General features: G+C 37.3%; 1 protein-coding gene across 9 annotated transcripts in view; it reads left to right on the top strand.

The window, feature by feature from the left end:
- STXBP5L (syntaxin binding protein 5 like) overlaps positions 1–25,647 on the top strand; it is a 189,286-nt gene that overhangs the window by 96,632 nt on the left and 67,007 nt on the right. For all 9 annotated transcript variants that reach the window (XM_032098438.1, XM_032098440.1, XM_032098441.1 and 6 more), the window contains exons 6-14: positions 4,228–4,291; positions 11,191–11,274; positions 16,023–16,146; positions 17,697–17,775; positions 17,956–18,110; positions 19,742–19,814; positions 21,085–21,232; positions 22,805–22,872; positions 24,048–24,088. In XM_032098438.1, coding sequence (XP_031954329.1) covers positions 4,228–4,291; positions 11,191–11,274; positions 16,023–16,146; positions 17,697–17,775; positions 17,956–18,110; positions 19,742–19,814; positions 21,085–21,232; positions 22,805–22,872; positions 24,048–24,088 — 836 coding nt within the window. The remainder of the gene's footprint in view (positions 1–4,227; positions 4,292–11,190; positions 11,275–16,022; positions 16,147–17,696; positions 17,776–17,955; positions 18,111–19,741; positions 19,815–21,084; positions 21,233–22,804; positions 22,873–24,047; positions 24,089–25,647) is intronic.

Below are 25,647 nucleotides of genomic sequence, written 5' to 3'. Positions count from 1 at the left end.
GTCGTAATGTGGCACAAAAGACTAGATTTGGGTTCCTCACCACAGTCCTGTACCAGAAGGGAGATAACATCACTTCAAGAGAAGCAAACCACAGATTTATCGTGTCACTCCTTCTGTGTCCAGCCATCGGGCAGGCTCAGAGCAACAAGCAAAAGGTCTTGCAGAATGATGGAGGAAGTTGCAATGCTTTTGCACAGTTTTCTTCCTCACTCCACCTGAACTGAGGTTATTTTGTATCAGTTTATCCTCCCACAAACATCTCCCCCAAGATGGGACTGTGCATGTTCATCCAAAACCGAACAGCAAACTTTATGCTGCATCTTGGGAATATTCCTTGTTATGTAGTCCAAAGAGGAATCAGTTTTGATGCAAATACTTTACTTGCTATATATAAAAAAATCAATGTTTCTTGGAGCCCTGGAAAGGCAGTGCAGGAGCAATGCCAGGGACTTGGCTTTACACTTCCAAGAAGCTTCAAGGAACATCTGTTGTCATCTGTGTGTGATCTTATCTGTGATGGCACATGTGAAATCAGTTTTAGTATATACAACTATTTGAAAAAGATCCTTTCTGCTTTCCTGACAGAAGCCGTGTTATGACTGCCAAACTTAATAAACTCTCTACTTACTCTTACCTATGTATAAACAAAGCTGGCCTCTGTTAAGCAGTCAAGGAAATTGTGGTGGGTGGGTCCTGGCTCGTTGTGAGACCTCCACCCAACTGCTCTCTCACTCCCCATCCTCAACAGGACAGGAAAAGAAAATACGATGGAAAAGTTCATGAGTCAAGGTAAAGACAGGAAAGTAACTTGCCAGCTGCTGTCAATGGAGAAACCAGACTTGACTTGAAAAAATTATTTTAATTTATTGACAGTTAAAATAGAGTAGAATGGTGAGAAACAAAGACAAAAACTAAAGCACCTTCTCCCCAAATCCTCATTTTTCCTAGACCAAGGATGTATGTGTGAAAGCTAAATGATGATTTGTTAAGTCCTTTGATAGAGTGACATACCTGACAGTCTTAAATTTAATAGAAGTGAAAGAAAAAGTAAGAAGCCAGAGCAAGCCAGGTATTATATAAAACAACTGAATTATTAAAATACCAAGAAGTAATATGAATACTTATATCACATATAGAGGAAAGACAATGAGGAAAAATAAAATCTCGTACACTTAGTGCATAGACTGCTGTGTTTGGTATTGACTTTGCTGATAGTGTATATAAAGCTGTTATTCAACAAAACTAAAGAAATAGCTAGGTGCATAATAATTAAATTATAATTCTCCTAAAAGAGATAAAAAGTGCCTAATAAAAAAAAAATACCCAAACCCTACAACATTAATACAATGTAGTAAATCCCAGGATCCTCCAGCTACAGTGAATTCAAGAGGGAAATGGAGGAGATAGGAAAATGTATGATATTAGTGAAGGTTTCTCCTTTCAGCTGAGGTTTTAGCATGGAAATCTGAGGCTATACCCCTGCAGGAATATAAGATAAAAATGAGACTGGTAGTAAAAGACAAGGGTTTTTATACCATTTGCAGAGGAACAATGAGTTTGTGTGACTATGAAAGTATACTTAGCCTAAAGAGTAGATGACAGCTCCTGTAAGAATTTGCTTCTACCCAAAGACAAATCAATACATTCTTTGGTAAGCAATGTCATATGTGTCTTACAAAGAAACTGATTGCACAGATTTATCTAAACTGTTCCTGACAAAGAGCTGACTAAATGTAATCAATCTTTACCTTAGACAGTATGCTCTTTTCCTTTCTCCCTCCATTTGTCATGATTCTGCCAATATTCCTGGTCATGTTCCAATACTGGAATGGCCAAGCAACCCAGCCTGCATCCTGGTTGGTTCAATGGGCTGGGATAGCTGCCCAAACCATTATGCTTTGTCAGCCTCCATGTGCTTTTGCTACCATCTTGTTTGTTCCCAGCTTTGTCATATCTGATGGTTGCTTGCCTCTGCTCTCTCTTCTGTCATCTGTCTGTGGTTCTTACCTGGCTGAAAACTGAAAATTCTTACACTGTCTCTGCTCTTCTTGTTTTTTCCTCTTATTCTTACCCTTCTTCCTTTGCCCATCATGGCACAGGCAGCATATACTCCAAACAGACCTGTTTTTTTCCATCAATGTACTCTGACCAGTTCAGACAGGTGAACCTATATCAGGAGCAACATTTGAAGCAGCCTAGAATGTTCCAAACTATCATATCCACTCCCTCAGACAGATGTACAAGACGTGTGCAGGTCTAAGCACTGCTTGCAAACAACCTCATCTTGCCCCTCAGTTCCCTGTCACTGCCTACCTACCCCACCTGCTCCAAGGCCTGGTGTTGTGGAAATTATACTTTTTTTTCAGCATAGGTTACTCAGAAACAGAAGCTCAGCTAAAGGGGTCCCCTCTGGTAAGCTGGCTTGGATAGGAATGACAGCCAGATCTCCTGCTGTCTGCATCTTTGTAAAAATGGTTGTGTGCCGTGTCTCAAGCCAAGTGCGTACTTGCTGCTGGCACCATGAAAGGCAGTCTGTATTGAATGTTACTGAATAAAATGTCTGTCCACTGCTTTCCTGCTGGTCTCATTTCTGTGATAGGATATGCTGCAAAACACTCTTGCAGAAACCTTGCTCGTGGAGACCTCATGTAGGAAAGTAACATGCTGCATGTCCAGGACATCTGGAGTAATTTTTCATTGTCCTTAGCTCAGAAATAAATATCAGACAAGATCTTTGCCTCTCTGCTTTGGCCCAGCTTTGGTGCATGATGAAATAGTTAAAATACTTAAAACATTATGTGGACAAAACATATCTAGGCCAGAGAAAAGTGTGCATGCTTCTAAGAGTGTTGGAGCATACTGTTTTGGGAGGAAGGAGCCTATGAGGCTATGGATCAGCCCACAGTGTTTTAATGTATGAGTTGCCTGGGAATTTTTGCGTACCACTCTCAGTCTTGATTTGGAGTTGGACCTGTAGAACAGAGGCCGGTTTTGCTATAGTGCTGTGTTCAGCCAAAGGAAGAGACCATTATTTTAGGAAAATCCTTTGAGCAATTTGGCTGGAGAACCTTGTTTTGGTTTGTTTCTATAATTCTCTTGCAGATTGTTTTAAAACTTGGAGCCTAGCTCGCTTTATGTATGGCTTCCGGATAAATTCTTCACTTTATGGGCTCTGCCAATCCCTGCCATGTTTTTTTTCCTGGTGGCCTTTGGTGAACCAAGACCGGTCATGCGTGTCTAGATCCTAAGCTGAACTCCAAGGGGCATGTACTCTGACCCCAGAACCTAGATGGAAGAAAGGTCCTCCTCTGCGCAGGCATTCAGTGTGGACTGGTGCTTGTCTTCTTGCTCTCTATGGCTGCCAGGGCCTGAAGGTCTGGTCAGAAAAGATGATAGATGAAAAATCTCCATCTGTCCGATCAGTTTCCTATGATTTGCATTTGCTGTCAGGAGCAGGACATTAGTAACTTCAGTGCTAAGTTGCATACGATGCAGTTAGTACACATTGCAAAAAGGGAGGGGATGCAAGGAATGGTAATTAATCTTTATACAGGCTTACAAAGGCTCACAAGGATGGGTGTTGTGGCTGAGGAGCCTCACTGAACATGCATTGTGGGTGTAACTGTGTTAGCTGCTCTGAAGATGAGATAAGGCTTTACAGATCAGACAAAGGCAAGATGGTCCATTTCTGAAACCCCACTGCGGTAATGCTAAGAAGCTTCCTGACAGGGCAGTGTAGGTGAGGTTACTGAAACCCTGTCTTCAGTGACATTGGAACTTGGTGAGTCATGCTATCAGTATCTGAAATGAATCCAAGTGAAGACTTTGTAAATCCTTGGCAAATTAGCCTTGAAATGGAACAAGTAGGGAGGGAGGGTCAGAAAGAGATGGAGTAGAGAATAGAAAAGGCAAAAAAGCCGTAACAATGAGAGAGGGAAAAAACTACTGTAATAGAAGTTACACTACAGAAGTACTGTAATAGAAGTGAGATTTAAAAAAAAATTAAGGGAGGATTCATTAAGAAGAGAGAATCTTTGCCTATAATGGCAAAAAGGAAATAGAGGAGAACATGAAAAGATACCGATAACTTTACCTTCCCCAGCTGGACTTTTTAGAATTACTTTTAAACCATTGGATGTACATGTAAACACACCTAAAAAACTGAGGTATCTAGCTCTTCGTGCAACAAAAAACATTCTCAGATTTTAATTGATTTTTATCTTGCAGATCCACCAAGACTCACCCTGGCCCAGTTGTACATTTAAGTGACAGCCCAAGAGACGAGGGAAAAGTGAGTACAACCAATGGTATAAAATTTTGCAACATTTCATAGCTTTTATTTGCCTCACTACTCCTTCCTTTTGCTTAGTGACTAATTTTATCACCTACTTTCCTTCTATGTTTGCAAGTGCCTTTAACTATTTTACCGTTCTTAAGAAAATTAATTATCTTTGTACAAATTTAATGAGTAAATATTTGTGATACAGACAATATACTGTACTTTGAAATGTATAGCCATCTAAATTGTTCCTGATTAAAAAAGCTTGATTTTGTATAAGTAGGATTTGACTAAAAACCATATCATGACTTCAGTACTTGGATAAACGTGCTCTTATGAAGGCATTATAGTAAGTTTTCATAAGATAGCAAATATTTTCTTATATGAAAATTATCATGATAATAACCCAGGTTTGGAACTTGCAGCTGTTTGCTATTCTCAACTCTGCTCACAAAGAACTGTCCACAATTGGAAGCCAAACATATAGTCAGAGCATCAGTGTTGTGACTGATACCACCAGGAGGCACAATCAGAGTTGGCTTTATTTGTATGGCAGCTTTTGAAAAATGAAATATGGTTGACAAAAATCCAGTTCTACTGAAGGGGATTTTTTTTATGTGTTGCTATTGATTTTTGAGCATTTTGCCTGTGTGGAAAGGGTATTTATTTAACTCTCTCGTTGGTTTTGATCATTTTTAGTAATTGCATTTCAGTGTGTATTTATACAGTACTGCATCTTAGAAATGGTGTATCTATTTAACAGGGTGCCTCACGTAAAAGCTAATAGTTGTTAGAAACTAGCAGCAGTTTCAATTTCTGATACGGATATGGGGGATATTATGCTGAAATTATGGGTACCTACAAAAGCACTGGTAACTACAGCTGATTTTCATTTGCATCACTTGTCCTTGGACTTAGCCATATTGCGAGGTGACCTACGTACAAATGGTGCACTTGTGAGCTAACCCTCCAACAACTTCGATGGCATCTCTAAGTGTTTCTGGAAGAACCACAATAGGTCAAGCAATTTAGAATACTATCAAATAAAGTGATTAAACATTATGAAGTGTAGTGTTTCAGCCTCAAACAAGAAGCCATCAAGAAATGCAGTTTAATTATCTATGGCAAAATACCTGGTAAGGATAAAGATTTATCGATGAGGCATCATTCTTGTTTACTGGCCACAGCAGAAGCTGCTGATGACCTACCTAAGGCACACAATGTAGGAGAAAAGGATACTAAAAGAAAAAATGGTCTTGTCAGTAAAGATTTTTTAAAGGAATGCCGTGCACTGTCTCCAAACAGAAACCTAAAAATATTTTTCAGCAGAAAGAGAGAAGACAAAAAGGACTCAGGCAAGGGAGTTAAAGGAGAACTGACTTGGAAATACAAATGCTTGTTGCTCAGAGGGTACATGGGAGACATCTGAGCACTGATGAAGTACTAGCATTCCAACAACAACAGCAAAATCAGACAGATGCCTATGAAAAGCAAGCATTGAAATTTTAGGGGGAGAAAGAGTAGAAAATGTAAGCTATACTAAAACCATCCCATTGCAGTTCTTCATATTGTTGATAGGTTGAGGGTGTAAAGAACAAATTGGTGCTAACAAAATACTTGCGGTTTTGCAGAATGTAGAATTGATAGTGTTTACAGGAAGATGTCAGTAAAAGGTACACACAGATGTAAGAGAAGATCCAAGCATTAAATCAAAAGACATAGTTCTAAATAAAAAAATTTCAACAGTAGAGAAATAATTTAAACTACATTTTTCAACTAAGTCTCATTAAACTTTAGTTGAAAGAATGAAAAATGAAATAATCATTATTCAGAATGAGGAAAAAATGAAAAAAACCCAGCTCCTGGGACTTTTGCTGTTCAACATGGTCATAAATAGCCTAGAAAAGAGAGTAAGTAGTGACGTGGTCTGGTTTGCCAGACGTTAGGAGGCTGAGAAACTCAGCAGTAAAATGCCAGGTTAAATACTGTCTTTTGAAGTATATTCAGTGTAAGTGGTGAGAGTTCATACATGTAGGGCAAAATATTTCTGACTTTATATATAAAACAATGGGTCAGAGCTGATGATTACTGTTTGGTATCAAGAGCTTTGAGTGATGATTGATAGCTCAATGGAAAGATCAGCTCAATGCTCAGTAGTGAACAATAAACAAACTCAAAGTTAGGCATTATCTAGAGAAGAACAGAGAACAAAACAAAGCTATTAAAGAAATGCCTTGTTGACCTGCCTGCTGAATACTGAGTATAATACTTGTCCTTCTGTGTCTAAAATCAATATAATGCTGAAAGAAATTCAGAGAAGGGACAGGGTTTTCTATATGACAGACAACGTCGTGAGACAGGAAAATTCACTATGGAAAAGACCTGATTGTGATTACAAGTTTGAAAATCACAATTGATATTAAGAGGATGGAAACAACTCATAGTCCCTTTCAATACAAAAGCTAAAAAGATACCAAATGAAGCTGACAGGTCAGCTTCCAAACAAGCCAATTCAGTACTTCTTCAAATGTGCAATGGGTAGAACCTATAAAACTTTTTCCAAGTCCTGTTGTGTGTGCCAAAAATGCATTGATCGCAAGGAGGACTAGAAAAGTTAATACAAAAGAAATCAATTTGAGAGTAACTGAAGAGGTTTGCTGAATTCTCCTAAAAGGTTCTTAAAGATGAGGTTAAACAGAGCTATGTATAGTTGAGGAGATGGCTGTATTTGAATGAGAAAATTACTTAAGACTGAGACTATGTGAGAGTGTTACAAGTACTTGTTCTCTTCCCATGTTATTTGGTATTTGCTCTTGGCCATTTTAGTACAAGATGGTGTGATAAGTAGACTTTTATTTAATTTAGAAGAGTTATTCTTCGATAAAAGAACTGTTTGAAGATAGTTCTACATACTTTGCTTATCTCCGCAGTTCCAAGTTAACCAAAGACCACAAAGAGGTACTGGTGGCAGAAGTCAGACTGCCCACATCATGATAGGCAGCAGATAAAAGAGTTCTTTGCATATGTTTCAGGAATTAAATCGTAGGTACAAATCAGTCATAATCACTACTCAAAATACAGATGTTCTTGTACTCTACAAGAGTATTTCTGTACAAGTACTTTGCAAGGGTTCAGTGGTATATTCTTCTCTGGGGTATTAAAAAGTTGTTCACAGACCTGGGGCTGTTTTGCTGAAGTAAGTAAGTATTTCTGCTGTGGACACTGAGTGGTTGAGAGTCCTAAAACATAGTCAGACCTTTCAAAATCTAGGACACTCGTAAGATCTCTTTTTGAAAGCCAGGGAAGTTAGTGCTTCACCTTTTTCATTAAGGTCCTTTGAATTCCTAAAAGTTCCAGTTTATATCATTGACTGGTGACTGGGTTCCTTGTGCCAAAAGAGAGAATGTAATTCCAGAAGGCTTCTGCCATTCAAAACTCCTCCGGAGTGGCCTCCAGGCAAACTATCTAGGCAAGCTTTGGAGACAAGCCTCTTTTATGAATCTAACAAACTGTGGCTGGAAGACAGACAGCAAAAGAGAACGTAGGCATTTAATGTGTCACTGAAGAACAATTTGGCGACCAAGTGATTAAGTTCATGAAATATAACCTGCCAAATCAATTAATAAGTGTACATTAGGGACAGACTGAAGTGCCCAGACATTTATACATGGCAGATCTGTAGCAAACATGATTTTTCTTGCTGTCAAAGGAGGAGACATTAACTGCAACGATCTGCAGTTTCCCAGCAAATGGAGAAAGCTTAATAGGCAAAGGTTTAATGTTATTAACTATTAGCTGGTGGGCTAAACTTCCTATCTCTGAGTTCTGAGATCTAATAATACCTAAATACAGTGTGCATTTGGCAGGCTTGTTTGTCTGGGATTTTTTATCCGGCTGTTTTGTGTTACCAGGACAAGGAAGGGGCTTGATGGCATGTACCAGGATGTAATTAGTTGATTGTAAAAAAGAAATTTCCCCCCATGATCAAAAGCATTTCATGCAGAAAGATTTAAGTCAAAATGTGAAGCAACTCCACTAGACAAGGAAGATCTTGCCAGGACTTCTCTCTCCAAATTCTGTCCAGTGTTCTGCTTTTTATGTAACCTAATTAAGCATGAGTAACTAAATGAGGTGCCATGAAATACAAGCTGAAGAGAAATCTTTGGAGTTTTTTCCATCCCGGACTCTTTTTACAGATACTGCTTTTCTTTGGCTATGTTTTCCTCTCTAACTGCATTTATGGATGTTTTGCTCTTTATTACAGAAATAGATCTTGTCTTATAGATCTCCCAAGTGATCACTATGACTGAGAGGAGTGGGAATGTTTTGAGTTTCCTGTGGTTCAGAGAGGTCAGAATCCAGAGCATCATAAATGTCCTGGCAATGAGACTAAACCTATTCACCCAGTTGGAATTGTGACTTTAGTGGTATACCACAGTATTAGTAATAAAGCAGCATGACTACTGTCTGAACAAAAAGAGAGATTCCTGGCTATGCAGGAAATCTCTTTGCCTTTCAATTTCTTCCCTGAAATCACAACACTTTGTAACTTGCAAATCTTTAGTGCAGTTGTGCATTAAGCATTTCAGCAATAGATCAGGTGAAATGCAGCCTCTGATAAAAGGTATTAAACCTTTTAACAATTACCTGGAGTGTGATATCTTTGCAAAAGAGAGTGATAAAAATCAAAAGACCAGCCTGCTTCCCCAGGGAGAAAGGCTTATTAAGAAACAGGGTCGCATACTAAATGCTCTTCAATTCCTTCACTCTTTGGGATATATTTGTACAAAAGCTGAGGTGAAAAGAATATTGGTAGATACAAACTGAACTCGACTAGTTTGGTACCCAGCTGTAATGCACAGGTGCAAGTGCTTGTTATGATGACAGTAAGGAGGGCACTCAGACTCCATAACTTACTAAAATATTATTTATTGGAGTTAGTACAAAAAGGATGGTGGGAACCCCAAGCTGTGTAGCACTGGATGAACCTCCAATAAGGGCATGGCATTATCCACTGTGAAGAGGCTTGCCAGCATTTTAGTTTTTGGAGACCTCCAAAGATTTTTTTTTTTTAAAGCCCCATCCATTTCTACTGTCAAGCAGAAGGATGTTCACACAGACCTGCTGCCTTACATTAAGATGAAGACAAAGGCACAAAGGTGCTGTCCTTGTCTTTTCCAAGTGGGAGCAGAATACAGGGTCCTTTAGAATTAGCAGCCAAGTTTTTCCTGTGGCCAAGGAGTATGTTCAGCATAATGCAGGCCTGAAAGCCAAGTCCTGTGTGCAGCACAACACAGCCCAGCACAGGCCTGCACCTACTCAGGTTAACTGCTATGAGCAGCACTAACTCCTGGATATACAAAAGGCTTCTGTTTAGGATCACTGTGCTAACAGTGAAGGTAGCTGCTGTAAGACACTCCTTTGTTCATTCTCTCAATGGCAACTTATTATCCCAGAATACCGTATGGCATCCTGACACAAGTGCTATCCAGTTAACTCCATGCTTTCTGACTGCCACAAAATCCCATATGGAGCCATCCAGAGCAAAAATGCTAAGTATTCTGGAATTTCTCCAGGACAGTTTGAATTTTTTTCAGCAGAATAATCCTTCAGGAGCATAATCAGTTATTGTTCCTATTCAGGTATTAAATATATTAACTATAAATCATTTCCAGATTAGCTAATAGATTCCACATAAGGAATGTTCTCCTGGCAATAAAAAGAATCATATCCGGTAGAACTGAGAGTATTCCCAGGCTCTTTTGTAGCACTGTTGATGTATCAGTTATGCTTAACTTGGAAAGAAAGTAATGTTTTGTTTAGCAGCCCAGCCAAATTTCATTTTTAGGACTCGTACAAGCTGAAGTGAGTGATAGCAAAGATGCTGTTAAGGTTTCTCCAACTAAGAGATAATCTTGCCATTCTTCTGCACAAATTCTTTATACAGAAACTGTAAATTCTTGCCTGTGTTCTGTGATATATCTGTTTATAGATGATGAACAACTGCAATTATCATTGCCAGTTGTACAAAATATTCTATCTCAGAAATGTGAGAGTCTGCCAGTTTAGCCACTTCCAGTCTTCATATCCAGAACAGATTCTTAAGAAGACAGATTCTATGGGAAACAGTTTCCAGGACACCTAAATAGGCTAGACATCATGTTGTCCATAAGATCTGAAATTAATTGTGTTCAAATGAAGAGTAATTCTACAGTGCCAGATCAATATTTCACTTCTTTTCAATGGAGACAAGGAGAAATGGTTGTTTTCATTCTTATTTTTCTCCTGAGCATTGTTTTTCTTCTCTTTCATCTGTTCAGAAATGTTTGCTGGTATTTCTCTGGTGTGCGTGATGATATGACATCCCAGTTCTAGAAGAAGTAAAAAAAGGCATATCAATTAATTTATTTTTAATTATTAGGAAAACAAGCAATTTATTCTCTGCAGGAGGAGTTCTTCAGAATGTTTTAAAGGAATAGCAAGCATAAATTAAAGGAATATAAGTATCTGAATGAGTTTAATCTGGTGACTCTCTTAGTTTGAAGTTATTTAAGTGGTCTCTTAGGTGTCAAATATGTTTTTCTCCAACAAGGGGCAGGGAAGGTAAGAGCTGGTAGCAACGTGCTACAATCTTTGGTTTTCAGCAGATACACAATTGAGAAGACTGTCCAGGTGCATAACCACGCAGGGGAAAAAAGGCTGTATAAAGCCCTTTTTTTCCCCCGTATCAGATCTTAAATTGTCAATAATGTGAAGTAATTTATACTAAAAGATAATTTGAAAGCAGGGTATTATGTGTAGGGCAAATTACAATCTTGCACATCACTTTGGTATTTCTTTTTATATCATTCTATATTGATATGTACCTTTTGAATCAGAAAATGTAATTGTGGGTTTTTTCCCTCCTCCAGCTGTTGATAGGCTATGAAAATGGGACTATCGTGTTCTGGGACTTGCGATCTAAAAGAGCTGATCTGAGAGCTTATTATGATGAGGTAAGCAATTTCCATTAGTTCAGGAAAGCCATTATTCAGCAGTTTGCCATATGTCTTAACCAAGCAGAGGGATGTTTATCTAAAGGCATTGCTGGTTCTGGAAATACTGTTTGTGCTATGCTTTTGAGCAAATTACTGACAATAGAAATCAAAGTCTGGAATCCCTAGCTCTGATGCACTAGGCTCTCATGAGTGTACTGTGACACAGAATGACTTCTGCTTGGTTTTGACAAGTTCATCAACTTCTCTGTGGGGATCCTCAGTTGGACAGAGTTTAGCAAGGAGCTGACCTGAGATATAGCTGCAGAAGGAATTATATAATAATCTTCACCAGCTATTTCTAGGGCATTCATTATAATGGAAGACTAATTACCTTGTACAGCTGTTGATACTACCTAGTACTTAAGATCTGATTAAACAGTTTTCAAAATTATATTGTTATAGTTATCACACAATTGTCTCTTGTCATTTGTAAGCAGCTTGTATTAACCCCAGATGCAGTTCTTGTATCAATAATCAAGCTGCTTGAAAAATAGATATATTCTTAGCTGTTACGGTTTTAGCACTAGCCCTAGGGAAAAATATTCTTTGTTCTTCCAGTCCTCTAAAGTTCACCATGGATGAATGTGAATACAACTACAGTTGAAGGTAGAAAAGGACATTTTCTTTCAGGTGATCCAGGCAGTAATTGGTTTCCTGTAGTTCTCTTTCCTTCTTCATCTTGTCACCTTGCTATGTATAAGGAGTGTATGCACATTTATTTCCCCTCTAAAAAGCAATCTGAATACATATGAATCCTGCACTCTTTCAGACCTGCTGTCAGAGACACATTAAAACTACTCTGAGCTTCAAGGTTTAGTTTCTGAGCATCAACACAGCAAATGTTTCAAAGGACAGAGTTTGAACAGGCCAGCACTTAAGCCTCGAGACATGGCCACTCAGTTGTCTCTCAGTGACAGTCTGCTTGTGCAAACACTTGTGAAATTGCACCTGTTCTATTACTTAAGGCTGAACAACTTTTTCCTTTTACAGGTCTCCTCGGGAAGGGTGGGGGTGGGGATGTCTCTTCACCCACTGTCCTCTCTTGTACTCAGGATGAGATTGCATAAAGAAGGATCTTCTTAATACTGGTTCCTCTTTTTCTTTTTCATTTTGAGAGAGAATGGGTGGGTGTTGAAAATTTCTCATACAATTTGTTGTTCCACATTTTTCAGTACTGTTTTCAGGAACTATTTTTTGCCTTTAATCAGTCCCATGCTTTCCTCCTCAGTGGTTATTTGCTGTGTCATTACTCCACTTTGTGCGACTGGTGCTAGCTTCTTATTTACTGAAATAGTTGCAAGATTCTTATTTTGTTTTTAAAAGGATTGTGTGACTAGCCATTTTACTTTATTCCAGACATTCAGGCTCCATATTCATAATGTTCCAGACCTGCTAGGATTCCCTTAGGGAAGCCACTACCCTTAGGGAGCCACTAAAAGGGGTTCCTTTTTAAATTCTGAGTTACATAGGTTTTGTGAGTCACAAGTTATTAGTTTGGCATGTGCCACTTGGTATTTAGCAGCAACCCAAATTATCAAGCCTAAATCTCATCTTATGGATTGGCCACCAAAGATCACAGTCCAGAAATCATTGTTCCTGCTCCCCTTCACTATGTTATCTGGACTGATATAAGGCCTGTGTGCCCCACGATGTCTGACCAATCCCTCAGTATTGTTGTGGCACTGAGCTAGAACAACACCAGTTGCAGGGTATCTGTGAAGTCTCAGATAAACTACTGTAAGTGTTCTGTATCTTCATTAAATACTAAAGTGCCTCTTTGCATGAGTTCTGAATAAACTTAATTCACCCTCACTTTTCTTGCTATCATTATGATTTTCATCTCCTCAATGGTGATATGTATGAGCTATTGAGGCCCTTCCAATCAATGCTCCTACACAATGGCCTCTGTAATATCCTTTATAATTTATAAAAGCCTTTATAATTGGCTTTAATTCCTTTTTATAATTTTCTTCAAAAGTTTATTTCTATCAAGTGTATAAGAAGACAGCACACAAACAAGACAGATCTTTCAGATGGTTCTCAAGTTGTTGATAGTTGGCAGACCCAAAAAAACAGCCATCTTGATGCGCAGGCTTTGAAAATTTGTGTCAACCCACATTCAGAGCTGTCTGAAGCAGTAATCATCTTTCATTGCAACACATCTCCAAAATGAAGCTGCAGAGTTCTCAGAGGCATTTGCCAAATGGCTTCTCCATACCTTTGTCTAGCACCCTGCCACTATGGAAGTATCAAATTGGACATGGTGCTTGCTGTAATGGTCCTGCAGTACTACGAACACAAAGGGGTTTTAGCATTCAAACAGTAAGATGAGACAAGCATTGTTCTCGTTCAAAATATGGTTAAAAGGGGTACTGAAGACCCTCAGTGGAGAAGGTTTGTGGTTGGGAGGGAACTGAAATGGTGTTAGGCATGCTTAATTTTAGTACATGCTGAGTATGAGAGAAGATGGAATGTGTATGCAACCACCGTGGGTATTGCAGAAGGAGAAACACCCAATCTGGAGTGAGATGCTGTACGTGCATACACTGTGAGAACATTCACATGAGTCACCCACCATGATGAACTCCTGTTCTAAGCAAATAACTGCTCCTTTTGTGTGTGGATGCTAAAGAAGTGGATCAGAATGCTAGACATGTTTTAGCAGAGAGACAATTCGGGATTTGTTCAGGACCATCTTTCAGAATTACTCGTGACTCACAGCTGAGACCTCCAAAAGAGTTTCTGGTTCTCTTGCCCATTTTGGGGCAAAGTCTAACAGGTCAGTGTGAGTTGCTGCTTTGCCACCTGTCTGTGACAGGACCGTCCCACCTCAGCTCCGCTCCACGGGAGGCTTACACTGGCAGGTGGCACCTGGTTGCTGAGAGGGGCAGTTTAAGAAGCAGCTCAGTACAGTTCTTAGCTAGTTACTAGCTCCTGCTCAGACACAGTCAGTGACTGTAACCATGTGAAATGTTTCTAAGTGTGATAACACGTCAAAACCAGATTGAAATTTGGCATGATAGCAAGCATGAATGAGCTCATGTCAGAATTAATTTGCATGAGGATAGACATGCCTTCAGTGTAAGTGAAGCAGCGCTCCCCACAGAGCTAAGGTTCTTCTACCTGAGGGACAACATTGGACTCTGCATGAACCATCTTTCTGTGTTGTCTTTTGTTACTTCCGTTAGAGTTTGGTTTCTGCTGCTTATTTAAGAGGAATTGTGTACCACCCCCCTCTCTGGACGGTAAAAGTTTGAGTGATATGTCACAAAAAAATAAATACCTAGAGTTCAAATTTTTCAGCTCCTTTTTGGCACAACTTCTTTACTAGTGTGTTAATCAAGCATTCGTATACAAGGCATGTCAGATTCCTGTTAAAATATCTAGGTCATCTTAATGCAAAGACTCATTGTGACTCTGCTGTCCAGCCCCAGGAGCTGAGTAAAGCTTTGGTAAAGGGTCACAGCCCTTTTGTTGATTGCTTCTGATACTGTCTCCAGACTATGAGCTGTAACCAACCATAACAATCAATATAATTATTAAAAGAGGAAAACCAACAGGGAGTTTTAAATAGTGACCAGTAGGACTTAAGCAAAATTGATATGAACAGCTGCAATGCTGAATTATGAATACCCGGGCATGATTTTAAGTCATTTGAATAAAATCAGGCTATATCCAACTGTAAGTGCATGCAAGGCCTTAGCATTTCCTGGGTTGAAAAAAAAAAGTAAATTTATTAAGCTGCATTCAAAAATAGATCTCTTTTATTTACATTTACATAAAATTATATTGTGGTTTTTTGCTATCTAGCAGTGAACATTTTTGGAAAGGATATGGATTCAAGGGAGAATTCTGTGACTTTGTGCTTCTGAGGGGAGTGTGTGAGAAACTGGTATGCAATGAATGTTTTGTCAGAATATGGCTTTTGTTAGTTTCCAGCACATACCAGGGAAATTGAAGGATTTACACCGTTATCCTTTCAGATAGTTTGATGTAACTGTGGATATTTTCAGTCAGTTCCACTAATTATGCACAAAATACTGAGAATCGTGTATGTAACATTCCTCGTGTAGTGTGCATAAAGGAGTGTGATACTCCCCTTCTCTGATGCACTACCTGTTCCAAAACTATCTTACATCATTGTTTTGGTAATTTTCTCTATCAGTGAAATGGTCCTGGATTAATCTTTAGTGTTTTGGTTTTGACATGAAACATCTCAGATTTCTGTGGACTTGCTCTGCAACTTTAGTATGTGAGAGTATGTGTGGAAATAATCCAAGAGCGGTGTATTACTTCCTCTGGGGAGGACTCTGTGCGTTGTATGTCACCTGTAAAGATTTTTACACAAAATTCCTTCTGTGCAAATTTGCCAGATTAAATACTTCTAAGGAGAGCTATCAGACATATTACAACTGCATTGTATGTCCCTTGTTCTTATACTTTTACCTTAATACCCTTTTCCTTCAATTTCAGCCTGATTCACTACAGGCTTTCCTACATTATTGTGTTACATTAGCCTTTATGATGAAATGTGGATTACAGCCATACGTTTCTAAAAAGTGATGGTAATGGACTTTAGACAAACAAGAACCATCCAGCTGTTGATATACCATTAGAATAATATAATCTGAAGTCATACATTAAAATATCAGAGGTGTAAACACTGTATTCCATTCCAGTCTCAAGTTCTTCTTTCACTTCTGTAGGCTATTCATTCTGTTGCTTGGCATCATGAAGGGAAACAGTTCATGTGTAGTCACTCTGATGGCAGCTTGACCCTATGGAATCTGAAAAGCCCTAACAGACCGTTCCAGACCACAATTCCACACGGTAATTCTGATAGTTAAAATGTGTAACTAAGAAGCCATACAGTGTTCTCAATGCTGTTTGCTAATATGTATGTTTGTTTCATTTTTTCATTGTCGCTCAGATGTTGCTTCTTGCATAAATATTTTGATCTGCAAAGTAGCTGCAAATTATTGTAAAAATCAGTAACTTAGATGAAACTTTTTATTTTAACTGGTGTCATAAATACCTCCTTCTGATTAATTTACTCTATTATCTTCTATCCAATTCCTTTTAAGAGTCTACTGCTGGTCTGTGAGACCCTCAGGCTATGGGATTTTCACATTTCTTTCTTTTATAGTTTGTACATAGGGGCTTGTATGTGCAATTTTCACAACAAATTGATACGTTTTGTGCAAGGTACTGTGGTGTTTGTCATGGGGATGGTACAAGGCTTCCCAAATAACTGCAATGAAGAATTTAAAGGAGCCATATTAAGAGATGGCTATATCTTTTATGGCTGGGACTTCATATGAAGTTACTTCCTACAAATTAGGTAAAAAAATACTGACACCATTGTAAATCAATACATCACTAAAAAACCTGAATGGGTGGAGAGGGAGGAAGAAGAGGAAGTCAAGATCTAAGTAGCCCCAAAAGGATTTAGCATTTTCTTCATTTTCTTCTGTTTTATCATTTTTAGTCATAGAATTTTACAACGTTAGAAGGGACCTCTCAGATGTCAACCAGTCAGACCATCAGATCAAAACAGGCCTGATTTAATGAGCAAACTCAGGAGACTGAGCACTTGAACACTTCCAGCAACAAATTGCACAACCTCTCTGGGCAATGCCTTTCAGTATTTAATGACCCTTGTGGCATAATTTTTTTTGTTAATATCTAACCAGAATTTTCCATGCCACAGCTTGTGTTCTTTATCTCCCATCATATGACTGTGCACCTTTGAGAAAAGTCTGGATCCATCTACAGTGTCCTCCAGTCAGGCTGTTGTCAAAAGCAAGCACAGACTTTCCAAAGCAACGAACCCAAAATGGGTATTTTTTTTTTAGTTTACAAGTGACTTTTCTCTGATTGGAAGTACTGAGCCATAATTAACCAAGAACTAATGAATTTCAGTTGTATGCTTCATTTAATTTTATCACTCAACTAGTTACACTCCAAAGCATGTAATATTTTGTCAGCAATAGGATTTAAGTCAAGCTAAAAACGGCTTAGGAAAAATTAAGCTGTTTCTGGTCATTACGTGGTCAGAAAAAAAGGCATATAATTAGGCTAATTCATTCATTATTAGTTAAGTGTCATACTCAGAAATCTGCATGGTTTATAGATGTCTTTGAAGTGTGTTCTATGGTTCTTGAGATGTATGTGGCAGTAAAAACACGAAGACATAATAAATGTAATTAATTTAGACAAATGCATATTTTATGGAAATAGGAGCTGATACTCCTTATCTTTTGTAGCTTCAAAGTTCCTTTTTTTTGTTGCTTATACAGTTGTTTCAATGTATATGTTTTAGTTCGATAGTTCAATTTCATGATGTTTTGATAGATTTTTCATGTTCTTTCTTTCCTTAGGAAAAGTTCAAAGAGATGGAAAAAAACCTGAATCTTGTAAACCAATTCTTAAAGTAGAGTACAAGACCTGTAAAAACAGGTTTGTTTTTAATTCTGTAATTAACTCAAAATTGCATTCCTGAGTTTAAGTCCTTTTAGAATCTTTTCCTGCATTCTTTTTACAGAGCTATTTATTATTATTTGCAGACTCTAAACCTATAATGTAAACTTGTATGTACTATGTAGACTTACAATTATTATGTTGGGTTTTTTAATACAGTGAACCATTTGTGATATTTTCTGGTGGATTGTCATATGATAAGCCTTGTCGAAGACCAAGTTTAACAATCATGCATGGGAAAGCAATTACAGTTCTTGAAATGGATCATCCTATAGTTGATTTTTTAACTCTTTGTGAAACCCCATATCCAAATGGTGAGTTTATTGGGAAAAATACAATTATGGAAAATATAAGCAAAGCGATCTTTCCTCATACATTAATCCCATTCCAGGGACTTCCATCCTCATATTTGTCTTCATCTGAAGAAAACTATATAACTGAAAGTACCTGAAACTTGTTTGCATTCTCAGTGTAGGAAGGAAGTAGTGAATGGACAATAAAGCATGCATAAAACTCCACTTACAGGATTGAAACCCGTGGGCTAGTGTGAGAAAACATTGCTATTAATCAAAGATAGGTGCTTATATTTCTGAAATTTTTCATCATTTACAGCTTGCTAAGTTATTGAAATTAAACTGTCACTTACCTGCAAAAAAGTTCGTACACTTCAGCATGAAATGAACTGTTAAAAATGTTTGCTGCATATTGTGGGGCTGCCAAGTTCTGAAATATGTTGTCAGAAAGTTCCAGGGTGTAAATTAAGAAAAGCTGTAAGTCAAAAAGGAACTAAATTTAGCATTTTAAGCCCTCAAGCAGAAAAGTAAAATAATTCTTATATACATAGCTAAATCAAGTACATATTGAAAACTGCTAGTAAAGTGCATATGTGTTTCAGTGTCACAAATAAATTTAATTTTCTGTAATCAGAGTTGGATTGGGCCTTCATTTAGCTGTGTCATATACTTCCCAGTACTAAGGATTTGTAGCACCTTCCCCTGCTCACAGACTAATATTTAAACATTTTGGTTTAACCTGTGTTATTCATAGCCTTGTTTAAAAACAGGCAGCAAATATTGTGCATTCATAGCAGGACTGAAGGGAAGATGAATCAGTTGCTCTCATTTACTCGTCCTTTTGGCATTGCCCATTTGAACAGTTTATTCTGAGCTTGCATGTGCTGGAATGATTTGCAGCTGTTGAAAAGAAATTCATAATTTCACTTTTTTATTTTTTTTTAATAACTTATCCTATGTAAACTAATATACTCTATGCATCAAGGGAAGCATTTATTTGTCATTTTAGTTCTTTAGTTTTGATAAATATGATAAATATTTGATAAATATTTTAGTTTTGATAAATATTTGATAAATATTTGATAAATAAGAGAACTGTATAAAAAACCAAACCATATAATCTCCTAAAGAGTGCGGGAGGAAATGGTGTGTTAGTATCTGAATTGAACACAGCAGACTTACAGGATTCCTTGGAAATATTCCCCTTGAATCACCTCAGAAATGGGGGCCTTGTGTGTCATGAAGTGTCCTGCACAGTCTGTTTCTGAAGAGCAGTTGTTCACAGTAGAAGTATTACTTCTGGACAGCAAAAATACTTTTTCTGTTTAATAATGGGATTCAGCAATGCAATGATACACACAACTTATTCATATCCTATTTCTTTACTTTCATCATAGCATCATGCTGGCAGGCTATAATATTCCAATTCTTCTTCTGCTTTGTGTATTTGTCAACACTACTATCCAAAAGTAATTTCTTACTTCCTTTCTGGCCCTGGTTTCCAGCTATGTCTGGTTTGTGCATATGTCAGGGGTTTATACCTCAAAGCTTTAATATACTGCGAAAGTTAAAAGAACATAAATATTACTTGCTTGCTTAAAATGGCTTATAGGAGAACTCCATGTCTTTTATACTTGATTCCTTGCTTACAGAATTTCAAGAACCCTATGCTGTAGTTGTGCTTTTGGAAAAAGATCTCATTGTCGTTGACCTGACACAAAGCAAGTAAGTATAAAATTTTGTATGAAGCTATTTGTGTATTTAACTGTCTAGTAAATTATCATAAAATTCCAAATATTATCGTGCAATATCATTTTACTATCCAAAATCATTCACTCTTGGAAATAACTCTTGCTAAATATGTACTTCCACCTTAAGAGCTAAGTTCACCTAATGAACAGGAACTTAGGATAATATTTGTTCTTAAACTTTGGGATAAATCTACATCTTCAGTTCCTTCAGCACAGCCCTCAAACATTCATTCAACACCAAAGTTAAATAATACTCGAACACGTACGTGTTTTGGAAATAAGATTCAACAGCTACTTTTATGCATGTCTAGTTTCAGTATCTTAATAAATAATGGCATTGTTTTATCTGGATATACAGAATTACTTCATGATCCAGTTGCTGGTTTAAATGACAAATAGTTCTTCCATATCAGAATCCATGTTCCTATCAAAGAGGAACTATACATCATGTAAAGCATAATTCAGTTCTTATTTATTTTGTTCTGCCTCCAACACTACCAGTAATGTACATCCCCATTCACACTGGTTAACTAGGAACAGATTTGGCTGTCAATATATTGAAAAATGTTAAGTGAATCATATTCAGATCTCACTTACTTTAAAGAATAATTCAGATGATCTTGCCAGTGTAAAATGGACATAACTGAAATCAGAACCAAATTTTCTATATTTTTCAGTTGTGAATAACTTTGTGTAATGTGCCAAAGTGAGGTTTTCCTCCTTTTCAGGCTGTTCAAACTGATGGAAGTGAGAATTAAACTGAGATCTACTCATCTGTTATTGCAATTTTTCATTGTATAATCAGTAGTCTACCAACCCAATCAGCTAAGATGTTGAATATAAAATCCACAGTTGTAAAAGTAGTTTGGAGTTCATAGTATGTATCATATCCATGAACCTGAAACTTCTAGAAAATGTGTCACTTCTGTATAAATAAGATTTTGAGATGTTAGAAAAAAATTAGCTCTTATTCATTCATACAGGTAGCCCTATTAGCCTTAGGGACTGTATGTGTAACAAGAGGATTCTTGTCCAAGCAGTGGAATTTTTATGTCTTTATTTGGGTAACTATACATTATTACTGATACTAAAAGACAATACATAAGTTTCAATAAATAAGGGAAAATACATGTAATTAGTAGTGATTTTACTTAGATTCTGCTATATACTTTAATATAAGAATATGTTTTATTCTATGGCTCAGCGTGTCACAGTGCTTCTAATAAATTGTCTTCCTTAACTAGTTTTCCAATCTTTGAAAATCCATATCCTATTGACATTCATGAGTCACCTGTTACCTGCACAGAATATTTTGCGGACTGTCCTCCAGATTTGATCCCTGTACTCTATTCTGTAGGAGCAAAACATAAAAAGCAAGGATACAGTAATAAGGTAAACAAAACCAATACTCTTTTTTTAAGCAAAGAAAGTAGATGTATAACCTATGTTTTTGTGACATCTTACCAAATTATTTTTGTTTTACTTCTTTAATAATCACTTTAAGGTTAGTCCAACCAGCAACTTAGCAGCCTGATTACAGTCCAGTATTTGTCCCTCAGAAACATGACCACTTAAGCAGAACCATTAATTGCCATTATACAGAACTTAATCATTAAGATGCTGGAGTTATTCCAGATCAGATTGGGTTAAAGGGAGCCATCAGTGTACAATTCAAATTTGTATGGATAGGTTCTCTCTATCAAAGAAAAAACTGAAAGCATTATAACTGAAAGACAAAGCAGAAGATGTTCAGTAAGAGTTGACAGCATGTCTGTGAGATTTGTTATTAAATAGGGATATTAATAACTATTTCTCTGAGCTACCAAAGTCTTATCATAATGTTTTAGAAATAGGAAAAGCTGCAGAAAGTAGAAGAAGAAATGCAATTAATTTATAAATGTCAAGCTTTAAACTTGTTTATGTTTTGGCTAGAACTAATATATTTTAATAAATAAAGTAGAAAAAAGTACTGGGTAAACAAGTCAGACATCATCAGTTTTCCATTCAAATCAACAGAAGTACTCTCCTTGGAGCTGGCTTGTTTTCCATTGACTCAGAAACTGAATCCTCTCTACTTCTTTTGGATCTTGGTTTGGAAAAGTGCTTCAGAAAATATTTTATTTCTCTTATTTAAATCTACCCTTACCTCATACACTTTGCCACCCCTACCTGTATTCCCTGCAATCCTCTATTGTCTCCTTGCTTTATTTGTGCACATACAAATAAACACTCTGAAGGCAGGTAGTCACTCATATGCCAGCCAGCCATTTCTGTACCCACAAGCAGCCACTCCATGTATCCACACAAACAAGTCTGTGCTCCCAGTTTTTTCCAGCCACTCATACTCTGCACACATCCTGACCCACTCTGCACATATGTCACCCTCTACATCCTGTATCCATATATGCCAGGGCTTTAGGCACAGGACAGCATTCTGCTCAACCAGCCTAGACCAAGAGAATGGGAGTCTTGCCATCAGTAAACAAAAGGCAAGGGAGAGATGATGATCTCATATGTTCTGTAAAAGTTATCTCATGGCATCATGCTCTGATTCTTGTTTCTGGGCCAGCTTCTTCAGTGGTCTTTGTATTCAAGATAAATTCTCGGTCTATTCAGTGTTGTATAGAAACTCCAAGAGACAAGCCATCTCCAAAGACCAGAAGAATTGTTTATTACTTCTCCCTCTCATTCCTGTTTTAGACTGTTGACTGTTAGCTGGGGGGAAATATTTTAATAGCATAAAACATTAAGTGATAATATAAAAGTGTTACTAAGTTTCCAACGCCTGAATTGATGACACGAAAATGTTAATAAACTGTAAAAGCCTTGAATTACACATATTTTTGTTCTTTTACAAGTTGTATTGCTTTTTGGGGGAAGATGATGTCTACTCCTGAATTTAAAAATGAACCAAGCAAGGTTCATCAGAATAAGTTGTGATCTCTGTACTTTTTTTTTGTTTAGGAGTGGCCCATCAGTGGTGGGGCATGGAACCTTGGAGCTCAGACATATCCTGAAATCATTATTACAGGGTGAGAATGAGACTGGGGATTGGTACTTCTAAAGTATTTGCATCTACTCCTTTTGGTTGTGGGTTAGCTATAGACAAGAGTTGAGACTTCACAGTGTGTGCATATCCTGGCTCTTCATTTGAGCAGTGTCACCATAGAAATTCTCTTTTACTGTAGAAAACAGAACCTTGGTACCCAGGGATGAGCTACCATTAAGAATTGCCATTTGAGGCCCCACTGTTAGACAGCAGCACTTGTGAAGGTGAAGTTTTGGGAAAGAAAAATGTATTGCAAGAGAATATATTGGCCTTGAAGGTCATGGAGCATAGCTTCAAAAAGGAGAGCAGCTGGTCTTCTATACCTGTTGTCCCTTGGCCTTTTGGGGACTTCGTATATGGGGACAGTTTGGGAATTCATTTTAATACCCAGCATTAGTGAGGGTGTGGTGCACTGGGATGAATTTCACCTTGTGGGTGAAGAAACAGAGCAAAAAGGCCTAGAAAGGCTCAGATGGCAGTAGGAACCCCATGAGCAGTGCCTGATGGATTCCCAAGGGCCATACTGTGAAACAGAAGGTATTCAACTAAGATGCATGATCGGTTTTCCTCTGGTCTCAGTCATATATTTGATAAGTTGTTACTATCAATGATACTAAAAACCTGTTCATAAAAATAAGGTTATGATGTGTGCAGTAGTGCAAGAAGGTGATGAAGGGATCATTCTCGTTGTAAACACAAGTGTCTCCTTTCTCCAGCTTTACTTGAGGGGTTTAATGTTAATAAAAAGAACACAGTTGTAAAGTATCAAGCAAAATAAAGTTACCCTCTGTCCTTTCAAAATTCACTGTACATGGCATTTTTGGAGTGAATAGGCTTGATGCTGGCCTGCTGCAAAACCAAAAGTGCTGTGACTTAAACTCATTATTACTATGGGAAGTGATTTCTTCTTGTTGTAATCTTGAAATTCACTGGGGGCTTAGTTCTCTGCTGGAAATGCATAAAAATATTTTATTAACCAAATGAAACTCAAAATATTTTCTTATGGTTGTATGTATGTCTTTAATATATTGTCAGTAAGTTAAAGAGAGTTACATGAGCAAAATGAGTTTTTTCTGCTATATTTATTAGTCACTGAAAGTAGATGATGTTTTAGAATTGCATTTTGTTTTAACACATTTAATTTTTATATTTTTTAAGCCATGCAGATGGATCAGTAAAATTTTGGGATGCTTCTGCCAGTAAGTTTCTAAAGTTCACTTTTATATAATGCTGACAAATCACACAAACACACATTTATATATAAAACAGGATACTTAACAGGTTGAGTAGTAATACTGGGGCTGATATAATTAAGAAAAAGGAGTGAAATTAAGAAAATCTTTATTAAGTTAAGGGAAAAAATGCTGGTAATGAGCTATATTAGGCAGAAATGAGTGACGAATAACTCAAAATCCAACATACCAAAACCTATGAAAGATGAAGTGTTGGTAAAAAAACCTTAGGACACATTCTTCTTGTGTGTCTAGAAGAGAAGGCTCAATTAGATCTAACATTCAGCTCCAATTCTCATGTCACTTCTATACTGAGTACAACAAAGTCTTCTTTATAGCTAAGTAAAAATAAAATATTGAAAATATGAAATACGTTTATACACTTCAATACATGTTTAATCTGGTGAGGGTGAATCTTTTCTTGTCCAGTCTCAAATCCCAGGAAATAACTGGGAAGCATTACCATTCATCCTAGCAGGAAAAAGCTTCAGAATATACTTGTTCATACAATCTAGCTGTAACTGCACATATCAGCACATAGCATTTTCCCCTACAGAAAATACATATAGTGTTTATTAGTAAAATATATTTATTAAAATGCACATACACTTTTATTGAAATTTAAAATATTCTGCTTCAAATAATGTGACAGTGCTTCCCCAAAGTTCCTTTAGAGCTGCCTTGTATTCTTGTCTCTTTGGTGGTACAGGGATTAATATCACTCTTTTATGGGGTATCAGCCTCTTAAAGAAAAGAGAGTGTGAAAGAAAATTTTGGGTGAAATGTTAGGCAGAGAGAGATTTAATATGATCCTAATAACCAGTCTGTAATGGGTGCCAAGATCATGGAGTATGGCATACTTAAACTACCTGCTAGTTCCACATGGTGCCACAGAATTATAATTATTAATAGTGCTACCATTTCCAGCCAAACATGGGGGATGTTGACAAGTTTTTAATGTCAGCTAAACCTGACTTTGTCAGGTACTTACTTCCCTTTTTACCTAATACCAAATATTTTTACACAGGATGGACAAGGTAAAAATGAGGATTTCCAAAGCCTCATTTCACAAAGATATATTAAATAGGAACAGCAACTGAACATGACCATGGGTTGGTTTTTTATTATGGAATTTGTCTGTTTGGAAACTGTGGAAAAACAGACGCATGTCACTCAGAGTTTACGTCTTCCAGTAACTTCAAGTTATGGTGAACACCAAAAAACCCATCATCAAATGAGGTCAACAGTTTATCTGCAAAGAAAGAAGTCTGTGAGAGCTTTAATATGAACAAAAGTAGGATAATTAGTTTTATTTAGAGAAGTAGAGTGAGACACTAGACTTTGTCTTGTGAATATTTTGTTTTTAACAAGAATCTGCAAATATGGGCACTAAAGTTAGGGTGAAACAATACAGACTGTTGGAAGACCACAAGGCATTTAGTGTATGTACTGCACAGGAAGCAGTGTGCTAGTTATTCCTTCTAGAATTCTGGCAGAAATGGGAAAAGAAAAATACCTCTCATAGG

The sequence above is a fragment of the Corvus moneduloides genome, chromosome 2 (assembly GCF_009650955.1).
Source record: "Corvus moneduloides isolate bCorMon1 chromosome 2, bCorMon1.pri, whole genome shotgun sequence".
In the NCBI taxonomy this organism is placed as follows: domain Eukaryota; kingdom Metazoa; phylum Chordata; class Aves; order Passeriformes; family Corvidae; genus Corvus; species Corvus moneduloides.
The sequence above is the reverse complement of the archived record's forward strand: the minus strand, read 5'-3'. Positions and strand labels throughout refer to the sequence as shown.